We start from the raw sequence: 11,730 nt of genomic DNA, 5'->3' as shown, positions 1-11,730 counted from the left end.
TGGGCATCACTCCCTACACAGTTCCAAAGGCTGCCTTAGTGAGGGATTTCTGGGAGAAGAAGGTGGGTTGTTGGCCTCTCTCAGCCGGTGAGCCCTCAGGCTCTGTGAGGAGCAGTAAGACCTGTACTGGAGCAGAGACACTTGTGGACTCACAGGATCTGTTCTTCAACGTCACACAGCTGACATGGTTTTACAGTGTCTACAAAGCAGTGTATACTATTGCACACGGCCTTCATCACTTAATATTTTTCAAAAAAGAAAGGGAAAGCCCAATGAGACCGTGTGTGAATCTATCACAGATAGAGCCTACTGAGGCGAGCTGGTTGGAAAAGGATTGGCTTCTTTCTTGTGATACTTATATTCATGAAATAACATGCATATTTCTCCATCTTCTCATCGTTAGGTCATTGATCAACTAAAGATGGTGCGTTTCATAAATCAATTTGGTGAGGCTGTGTTCTTTCACGAAAATGGAGACCCCCCCCTGCCTCGTATGACATCATCAACTGGCAGCTGAGGGCAGGGCAGGTGCAGCATGTTTGGATTAGCTGCTAACCAGGCCTACGAGCTCAGCATCCAGGAAGATAGCATAGTCTGGAGGACTGCGGCACGCGGGAGGCCATAGGTAAGCCTATAGTCAACACACTGGAATATCAACAGGTAGGTTTACAGTATGTACACTGGAATATCAACAGGTAGGTTTACAGTATATACACTGGAATATCAACAGGTAGGTTTACAGTATATACACTAGAATATCAACAGGTAGGTTTACGTATATACACTGGAATATCAACAGGTAGGTTTGCAGTATATACACTGGAATATCAACAGGTAGGTTTACAGTATATACACTAGAATATCAACAGGTAGGTTTACGTATATACACTGGAATATCAACAGGTAGGTTTGCAGTATATACACTGGAATATCAACAGGTAGGTTTACAGTATATACACTAGAATATCAACAGGTAGGTTTACGTATATACACTAGAATATCAACAGGTAGGTTTACGTATATACACTGGAATATCAACAGGTAGGTTTGCAGTATATACACTGGAATATCAACAAGTAAGTTTATAGTATATACACTGGAATATCAACAAGTAAGTTTATAGTATATACACTGGAATATCAACAGGTAGGTTTACAGTATATACACTGGAATATCAACAGGTAGGCTTACAGTCAACACGCTGGAATATCAACGAGGGGCTGTGCGTTCTATGGAAAATAATGAACAATGTGGAAGGTGTGTTCCACAATGTCCTATCGGAGTGGAACTAACCTTCAATGAAGTTGGATTATTTTCCAGAGAATGCAGAACACCTCATTGATTATCCCTTTTATGCCATGGCTATAATTGAGCACATTTGACGCTAGGAATGTGTTTAACATTCACTGAAGTAGCTAGCAAGTTTACAAGATAGCTACAGCAGTTACCTTACAAACCAAACAAAGAGACTTGCTAACTAACCAAACCATCAGCCTAACTTGCTATTATGAAAATTGAATTCAACAATGCCAATGATGATTTCCATTAGACTTTTGTATTCTAAAGCAGCTCAAACATAGCACATTTAAGAATTAACTATAGACATTGAATACTACCTTGCTGATATACCGGGCATTATAAGGCACCTCAGGGGTTTGTAGTATATGGCCAATATACCACGGCCAAGGGCTGTTCTTACGCACGACGCATCGCAGAGTGCCTGGACACAGGCCTTAGCCATGGTATATTGCCATATACCACAAACCCCTGAGGTGCCTTATTGCTATTATAAACTGGTTATCAACATAATTAGAGCAGTAAAAGTAAATGTTTTGTCTTACCTGTGGTATACGGTCTGACACATGAATAACATACGACATGAATAACATACAGCTGTATCGGCAGGATAGAACATCAGCCTCTGGTCTGGTAAGACAAGGGGTGGTGGTCTATGTATATTTGTAAACAACAGCTGATGCACGATATCTAAGGAAGTCTCAAGGTTTTCCTCGCCTGAGGTAGAGTATCTCATGATAAGCTGTAGACCACACTATCTACCGAGAGAGTTTTCATCTATATTCTTTGTAGCTGTCTATTTACCACCACAAACCAATGCTGGCACTAAGACCGCACTCAATGAGCTGTATACGGCCATAAGCGAACAGGAAAACGCTCATCCAGAGGTGGCACTCCTAGTGGCCAGGGGCTTTAATGTAAGGAAACTTAAATCCATTTTACCTAATTTCTACCAGCAAGTTAAATGTGCAACCAGAGGGAAAAAAACTCTAGACCACCTTTACTCCACACACAGAGACATGTACAAAGATCTCCCTCACCCTACATTTGGCAAATCTGACCATAATTATATCCTCTTCATTCCTGCTTACAAGCAAAAATTAAAGCAGGAAGCACCAGTGACTCGGTCTATAAAAAAGTGGTCAGATGAAGCAGATTCTAAACTACAGGACTGTTTTGCTAGCACCGACTGGAACATGTTCCGGGATTCCTCCGATGGCATTGAGGAGTACACCACATCAGTCACTGGCTTCATCAATAAGTGCATCGATGACATCGTCCCCACAGTGACTGTACATACATACCCCAACCAGAAGCTATGGATCACAGGCAACATCTGCACTGAGCTAAAGGGCAGAGCTGCCACTTTCAAGGAATGGGACTCTAACCCCGAAGCTTATAAGAAATCCTGCTATGCCCTCCGACGACACATCAAACAGGCAAAGCTTCAATACAGGACTAAGAACGAATTGTACTACACCGGCTCCGACGCTTGTCGGATGTGGCAGGGCTTGCAAACTATTACAGACTACAAAGGGAAGCACAGCCGAGAGCTGCCCAGTGACACGAGCCTACCAAACGAGCTAAATTACTTTGAGGCAAGTAACACTGAAACATTCATGAGAGCATCAGCTGTTCCGGACGATGTGAGTAAGACCTTTAAACAGGTCAACATTCACAAGGCCGCAGGGCCAGATGGATTACCAGGACGTGTACTCTGAGCATGCGCTGATCAACTGGCAAGTGTCTTCACTGACATTTTCAACCTCTCCCTGTCTGAGTCTGTAATACCAACATGTTTCAAGCAGGCCATCACCATAGTTTTCCTAAATGACTACCGACCCATAGCACTCACGTCTGTAGCCATGAAGTGCTTTGAAAGGCTGGTCATGGCTCACATTGTCACCATTATCCCAGAAACCCTAGACCCACTAAAATTTGCATTCTGCCCCAACAGATCAATGGATCTGCACTCCACACTGCGCCTTCACACCTGGACAAAATGATCCAGTTGCTCCCTCCGCAGATGACACAACAGTGGTAGGCCTGATCACTGACAACGATGAGACAGCCTATAGGGAGGAGGTCAGAGTCCTGGCCACGTGGTGCCAGGACAACAATCTCTCCCTCAATGTGATCAAGACAAAGGAGGAGATTGTGGACTACAGGAAAAGGAGGATCGAGCATGCCCCCATTCTCATTGATGGGGCTGTAGTGGAGCAGGTTGAGAGCTTCAAGTTCCTTGGTGTCCACTTCACCAACAAACTAACATGGTCCAAGCACACCAAGACAGTCGTGAAGAGGGCACGACAAAACCTATTCCACCTCAGGAGACTGAAAAGATTTGGCATGGGTCCTCAGATCCTCAAAAAGTTCTACTGCTGCACCAGCGAGAGCATCCTGACCGTTTGCATCACTGCCTGGCATGGCAACTGCTCGGTCTCCAACCGCAAGACTCCTGAACATCTAATCAAATGGCTACCCTGACTATTTGCATTGCCCTCTCTTCTACGCTGCTGCTACTCTTTGTTATTATCTATGCATAGTCACTTTAATAACTCTACCTACATGTACATATTACCTCAATTACCTCGACTAACTGGTGCCCCCGCACATTGACACTGTACTGGTACCCCCTGTATTTAGCCTTGCTATTGTTATTTTATTGCTGCTCTTTAATAACCTTTTAATTTGATTTGTTATTTAAGGTATTTTTCTTAACTGCATTATTGGTTAAAATCTTCTTAATAAGGATCGGCCCCTTTTGTTTCATTTTTCGCCTAAAGTGACGTACTCAAATCTAGCTGACTGTAGCTCAGGACCTAAAGCAAGGATATGCATTTTCTTGGTACCATTTGAAAGGAAACACTTTGATGTTTGTGGAAATGTGAAAGGAATGTAGGAGAATATAACACATTAGATCTGGTAAAAGAAAATACAAAGAGAAAACCAACCGTTTTTTTGTACCATGATCTTTGAAATGCAAGAGAAAGGCCAACATGTATTATTCCAGCCCAGATGAAGTTTAGATATTGGCCACTAGATGGCAGCAGTGTATGTGCAACGTTTTAGAATGATCCAATGAACCATTGCATTTCTGTTCAAAATTTTGATTCAAGAATGCCCAAATGTGCCTAATTTGTTTATTAATAACTTTTCATGTTCAAAACTGTGCACTCTCCTCAAATAATAGCATGGTATTCTTTCACTGTAATAGCTACAGTAAATTGGACAGTGCAGTTAGATTAACAAGCATTTAAGCTTTCTGCTAATATCAGCTATGTCTATGTCCTGGGAAATGTTCTTCTTACATACAACCTCATGCTAATCGCATTAGCCTACGTTAGCTCAACCGTCCCGCAGGGGACCCACCAATCCTGAAGAAGTTTTAAGGGTTTTTAAGTAAGCACTTCACTGTAAGGTGAATACCTGTTGTATTCGGCACATGTGACAAACACAATTTGATTTGATTTGGTATACCACGGCTGTCAGCCAATCAGCATTCAGGGCTCTAACCACACAGTTTCTAAAGGTAAATAATGCATGCTCTAGAATGCCCTTCAAGACAATCAGAAAAGAGTATTCAACAATGCCATGGTAGACCACGTGATACTGTAGGTATCCAGCTGCTTTTCGAACGTTGCTATGGGCACAGCCAAACAACGGAAGTGATGGGTTCGACTTCTGCTTTACTTCCCTACCCTAGCTTGCTGGTGGTAAACTTGCTATAGTAAATTATTTCAAAGAGTCTATTTATAGAATATATAACAGTCAGGTTAACAATATAAGTGTATACGTGTAATTTTATATTTATTTAATTCAAGGTCGCTAACGTTAGCTAGACCTACTAGCAGGCTCGTTCTGTTGTGATAATAACGTTAGATGTGTTGTGGTAGACTACATTACGGCGTGGCCATCCACCAAGCCAATAACTATAACGATAACTATAATGATGAACTATAGGATGCACTGGAACTATAAAACATTGGTGAGCATCCACACTAGAGAAAAATGTATCGTTCTACAGTCCTACACATGTCAAGCAACTGATCAACGCATCCTACTGAACCCTGCCTATTTAATAAGGTGCCAACACAAGACCAGCCTTTCGTGAGGTCTCTAATGCACTGCTTCCATGTGACCATTCATTGCTTTCAGGGTGTGCTCATTGTAATAGTGACAACTGCAAATGATACTTCAATGTACATGTGGCCTAATGAAAAATATTATAGTGAATCGTATTTAAATGCAGCAATCGAACAACAAACGCCATTTAGCCTGCATATATTTTACAGCAAGTATGTCACTGCCTCGTTGCTCAAGTGATTTGCAAGTGATTTCCATTTTTCTAATGGTTGTCAATTCCTTTCGGTCTTCTTTTTCACTGTGCTCTCTCTGTATGTCCTGTGCAACTATTTGCAATGAATCAGCGCAACAATGTCATAACCTGCCAAAAGTGATCACACCAATGCACTTTCTCTCCTCAACATTCCCCGACATGCATTCTCTACGCTACTTTAGGCCTGTTTAACATTCAGCAATTATCAAGAGGAAGCCTGCTTCTTTCCCCCAAAAAGCCTATTAAGCCTAATATAAAAAAATATATAAAAATAAATGTCGTACGGAAACGTTCCCTGTAGCTCAGTTGGTAGTGCATGGTGTTTGCAACGCCAGGGTTGTGGGTTCGATTCCCACGGGGGGCCAGCAAAAAAATGTATGAAATTGTATGAAATGTATGCATTCACTACTGTAAGTCGCTCTGGATAAGAGCGTCTGACGTAAATGTAAAATATAAACGACAGTGATGCACTCAGCTATGGTGATTAAAATACCAAGTAAGTAAGCCTTGATTATCTTTGTTTTTTTTATTATTAGCTTTGCTTTTATGTAGCTAGCAGTGTAAAGAAATGTCTTCTCAGATCGCTGAGTGCTAAATAATCACATTTTCGTACTGTACTACTTCCTCCTGCTGCTGCTAAGCAAATCTATGGAAGGTGTTTTACCACAAATCTATGGAAGATGTTTTATCACAAATCTATGGAAGGTAGTTTATCACAAATCTATGGAAGTTGATTTATCACAAATCTATGGAAGGTGTTTTACCACAAATCTATGGAAGGTGATTTATCACAAATCTATGGAAGGTGAATTATCACAAATCTATGGAAGGTGTTTTACCACAAATCTATGGAAGATGTTTTATCACAAATCTATGGAAGGTGTTTTATCACAAAACTATGGAAGGTGTTTTATCACAAATCTATGGAAGGTGTTTGACCACAAATCTATGGAAGGTGTTTGGTCATATTTCTATGGAAGGTGTTTTATCACATGACCATTAATGACTAATAATCAGCCTTTTATGTACTACTTGTTTTATACCAATTTATATTTGTTTTACCAAGATGTGTGCAGATAAGTCAAACGCTAATTAATAATGCATCATACAATATCATTGGAGTGTCTGGTTTTATTTCAGAATAAAGACCACATTTGTACATTTTATTCAATTTAATATATTGTTATGCAAATTCTTCCTAACCTATGAAAAATATTTAACATATTAACATGGTCAATATTGCACGTAACTCAGTGGTGAATGTAATATAAACTAGTACGACTTTTTATTAATAAAATATATTGATTCAACATACTGATCAGGAATCATGACATGGAAATCTATTATCCTTTGAGCATCATGTGTTTCCTGCTGTTTTTCTCTGGTCTGAGCATTACAATGTAGCACTTAGGGGCAAATATACAGACCAGGAGGCCAAAGGCCGAGGCTAGAATGGCAAAGACATGGACGGCCACTGTGTACTTTCCTGCTGTGCTCACATACACAGGGATAAATGTTATCCATACAGCAAAGAAGATCAGCATGCTGAAGGTGATGAACTTGGCCTCGTTGAAGTTGTCCGGCAGTTTCCGGGCCAGAAAGGCCAGGATGAAGCACATGCAGGCCAAGAGGCCGATGTATCCCAGAACGCACCAGAAGGCGACTTCTGACCCCATGGCACAGTCGATGATGATGACAGAGCTGATGTGGCCGGTGTTGAGGTTGGTGTAGGGAGGTCTGGTCAGCAGCCAGATGAGACAGATCAATCCCTATCGGCCAGAGGGAACCATATCGGATTTAATATTGATCAAGTTATTCAATAGTCTGATTCATTTTAATGTCTTTCACTTAGGCTGCATTTAGTCAGGCAGCCCAAATCTAGGCTTTAGCCCAGTTAATGGCAAAAGATCAGATCTGATTGGTCACAAGGCTGGCTGACTGTGTTAACGCAGCCTTAGAAGGTAGAAGTCAATGAAAAGAAAAGCAACAAGATCAGAATAGTACCTGGACGGCAGTGCACAACACAACACTGGCTCTCTGCTGGGCAGGGCCGAACCACTTCATGACATCACTTCCTGGCAGGGTGGCCCTGAAGGCCATGAGGACCACCATGGTCTTGGCAAGGAGGCAGGAGATGCAGAGGGCAAAGCTCACCCCGAACGCTGGGTACCGGATCCGGCACAGCCAATCAGAGGGCTCCCCGATGAACAACAGGCCAATCAGGAAGCAGACGGAAAGGAAGAAGAGGAGAAGGAAGCTCAGCTCCATGTTGTTGCCACGGACGATGGGAGTGTGTCGGTTGGCAACAAACACCGCCAAGACAGAGAGTGAGGCACAGGCCCCAAGAATGGATACCACACACAGGACGACACCCATGGACTCCTGATAGGACAGGAACTCTATGGTCTTTGGAACACAGTGGTCTCTGGCCTCGTTTGGCCACGTGACGTCAGAGCAGCGTATGCAGTTTAAAGAATCTGACAGAGAGGAAAGAGAAAACAGGGATTGCAACAGCAACACTGTTTTTTTAGTTCTGACCAATGACTGGTGAGAAAGGCTTAGAAGTAAGGGAAAACACACCAGTTTGATTGCTGACCTCCCCCTCAGCACAGGGGATGCAGTCGAAGCAGCAGACAGGCTCCCCCTTCTTCCTGGCTACACGGGTGCCTGGGGGACAGCTCTCACTGCACACTGATCGAGCTGCCTGGGGGCAGAGGGGCACCACTCAGATATACTGATACATCTCACGTGTAATAAGAGGTGTGCAGGGAAAGTGTTTCAGAATGCTTTTCAAACTAGCCAAATGTAGTTTATAAAATGCCAACTTGATATTCTTCAATGGCGTTAAGAAGACAACAAAGAACAGACTGAGAAGAAAACGTAGAACCAAGCACCTAGACTGTGATATAGGGCGCACCTGCTTTCCCACAGGCCACTGAATCACTGAGTCATTTATGACCAGGTCTCGGCCATCGGCCAATGAGGCGTCATAGAACCCCACTTTAACTAATCGCAGGGAGCCATCCTGCCCCCTCTGCCAGTTCATGAGGTCATAGGAAGCGATGGGGTCACCGTTGTGGTCAAAGCTGACCTCCTCCCCGAGTGTGGAAAACTTCACCTGCTTCATGTAATGTAATAGCTGGGGAAAGAGGAGTGGAGAGGGTGAGATGAGAAAATATGCACTCTACTCCACCTACTGGTGTGTGTGTGTGTGTCTGCATGCGTGCGAATGAGAAACAGGCATTGATATCTATTCAGCAATAACGAGCAGAGTATCTTCAGCTATAGACTCACCTGCCATGGTTTAACATGCTTTGGGTCCCCACAGGTGCCATTGATAAAAGGCCCCTGCCCATCCACACAGTTGGTCATATCCTGCAGGGCATGGGCGATGAGATACACAGCCTTATACACGTTATAGGACACTCTGAGCTGGCTCACATCAGCATAGGGTGTGTACACATCCCCCAGAACCTCTCTTCCACTACAGGGCTCTCTGTCCAGGTAACTGATGGAGTGAGTGTGTGTGTTTAAGGAATCGTTCACTCTACAGTTGAATGTCTCTTCCCAGAACTCTGCCAGGAAAGCCGACTGACTTCTGTCGGATGGTCCTAGTCTGGTCAGGAAGTCTTTGAGCCCGGGAATAACATCAGCCTTCCGTATTCCAAATCCCAGCGTTCCTGTCAGGAGATCTCCAAACTCTCCCCACAGGGACTTGGAGGTGGCCCAGGCCTCGCTGGCGATCAGTTGCAGCCCTGTGATATTCCGATGGAGACACTCCCTGAGGATACTCCGAAGCTCCGACTCACCGGAGAAATTCAGGAGGACTCGGGAGGACGACCCCTGGGTAACAATTACAAGAATAACAAAATGTATAATCTTGTGCTTTGAAGACATCATACGTTTATTTCTTTGCTAACCTGGATAGTGTCCACTAGCTGTCCCACAGCATGCTGGGTAAGGACCACTGGGTAGAAGTGGACGTAGGCAGCACACATCCCAAAGTGAACGGACTCCTGAAGAAACAACTGGATGGCAAAACGGGCATAGTCAGACTCCACCCCGATGACGCCCACCCACGTCCAGTGGAAGTAGCGTACCAGGCGAGCCAGGGCTCTTATCTGAAAGGCATCACTGGGCATGGTGCGCATGAACGTAGGGAACTGCTTCTGGTCACTCAGGCAGCTGCAGGAGGCAAAGTAGCTCACCTGAAAGAAGAGGGAACAGCAGGTTAAAAGTCCACTCTGTAAGATGTACTCAAGCATTACATATAGCTTTTAATATTTACAATATATATGAACTCAATTTCATGAATTTTTTTAATAACATTTGAAGATATGAATTAACATGTTTCCTGACAAAGTAAAAATACATTACAGATGTGGGATCTTCATTTGTCCAGTATTGTCACAGCAAAATAATCCTGCATCAACAGAATATGAACATTTAGTCCATTGTGTAGCTTGATTGGTGGTCAGGCTATTAGATGGCCCAAATTAGCCAACACTGTTAATATAACGTACGTTAGTGTGGTTTTCCAATGAATTTATGTAAATCACCAAACTCATCTGCATTTCTTGCGGTGCAGAAAAATTCTCAGCAACAAAAGAGTGATCAAATTAAGATCCCTTACCTGTATATTATGATCTACAAGCCAGTCCAGAGCAGAGAGAACAGCAGGTTAAATGTTCACTCTGTAAGTTCTACTCAAGCATTGCATATAGCCCTTCATTTTCATGTAGCAGTCAAGGAAAGCAATTCCATAATAAAATGTATAGAATCTTGAAAGTAGCTTTTAAGTCATGAAATAGTATGGCTCCTGTCAAAGTAACAGTACGTACATAACAATCAGACATGTAACTGTAAAAGCTTCAAGACATCTGTATTTTTGGGTATTTCCATTTCGGCTATTGTTATGAGCCATACTTTTACCAAGGATCTACCTCCATCAAAAGCCATTTATCAACTATAAGAAGACGATTACACAATGATAAAAGTGCAATATACGTAACCCTAGTCTCACCAGGGGTATTTGAAAGGAGCCCAGAGTTCTGAGCACAGCCATAGACACTCCAGAGGCGGCATCTCCTATGATAACAGGGGACACAGCCCTGCGTACAGCGGCACAGTCCGAACCTGGACCCTGACCTGCTCCCCTGGAGTCTGCCCCCCATTCTGGCTGCCCGTTGACCAGCAGCAGGGAGCCTCTCAGGGACACAGGGACATGGTCACAGCTGTCCCGGATATGGAACCCCAGTGTCAGGTGTGGGAGCAGGTCACTTCGTTGGTTGATCTCTCTCACTGCGAACATCATGGTCTCCATCCAACGCAGGGCCCTGGCACTGAAACTACAGGAAAGAGGATAGTAAGTGGCTTAGAAGCAATGCACGTGAGAGAGAAAAAGACAAACAGACAGACAGAAAACATTCTTCATTTCCCATCACTTACTACTCATATGTAGTTTGTTGCGGTTCCCATTGAAATGATGTCACAGAGGACACAGGACTATAGTGGAGCGGGAACAAGCCCCCAAGAACCACGTCTCCCTCCTGATAGAAGCTGCTCGTCTCTTCTTCCCCCAGGAAAGTGCACCCGTCCTGGGCAGTGGCAGAGCAAACCCGGCTGGCCCACAGGAGAAGCCCCAGCAGCAGGAGTCTGGCAGAGAGGTGCGCCATGGCAGGCAGAGAGTGGATGTATGATGTGAGATCAGTTAGGGCTTCCAGTCCTCGTCTAACCCCCAATTCTCACTTGTGTGGCTGTGGGTACGAGGTTTGGTCCCTATATAGGCCCAGGTTGTCATGACATCACTGCAGACAAGGTCCTACTTTTCCATTTTTTTATTGCAGTGCATTCTCTAATGAGTAGATCATAGTTGGAACAATAGCAAAGCCCTTACCCCGCCTCTATTTTGGTAAACAAAAAAAAGGATGTGTCTGGAAAAATGTAACCACTCTCAGATTAATAGACAGAGAAATGAATGCAAGGACTGACCATCCATGATATTGAAATTATAGTTTTAACCATGTTGTGAGGCTATACAGTGTTTGTTTACATTTACATTGTTTACAAACATTGGAGTAGAATGAGTTTACATT

General features: G+C 43.5%; 1 protein-coding gene across 1 annotated transcript; it reads right to left on the bottom strand.

Moving 5' to 3' along the window:
- Positions 1-6,978: 6,978 nt before the first annotated feature.
- On the bottom strand, positions 6,979-11,357 carry LOC106581474 (extracellular calcium-sensing receptor). Its single transcript, XM_045703421.1, has 8 exons — positions 11,087-11,357; positions 10,659-10,983; positions 9,556-9,843; positions 8,930-9,478; positions 8,595-8,774; positions 8,216-8,339; positions 7,640-8,112; positions 6,979-7,404 (listed from the first exon to the last, which is right to left on the bottom strand). The coding sequence occupies exons 1-8, from the start codon at positions 11,308-11,310 to the stop codon at positions 6,979-6,981; spliced, it is 2,589 nt and encodes an 862-aa protein (XP_045559377.1). The 5' UTR covers positions 11,311-11,357.
- Between the last annotated feature and the right edge of the window lie 373 nt (positions 11,358-11,730).

This window comes from Salmo salar, chromosome ssa20, assembly GCF_905237065.1.
Source record: "Salmo salar chromosome ssa20, Ssal_v3.1, whole genome shotgun sequence".
In the NCBI taxonomy this organism is placed as follows: Eukaryota; Metazoa; Chordata; class Actinopteri; order Salmoniformes; family Salmonidae; genus Salmo; species Salmo salar.
Note: the sequence above shows the minus strand (reverse complement) of the source record. Positions and strands in the feature narration are given on the sequence as shown.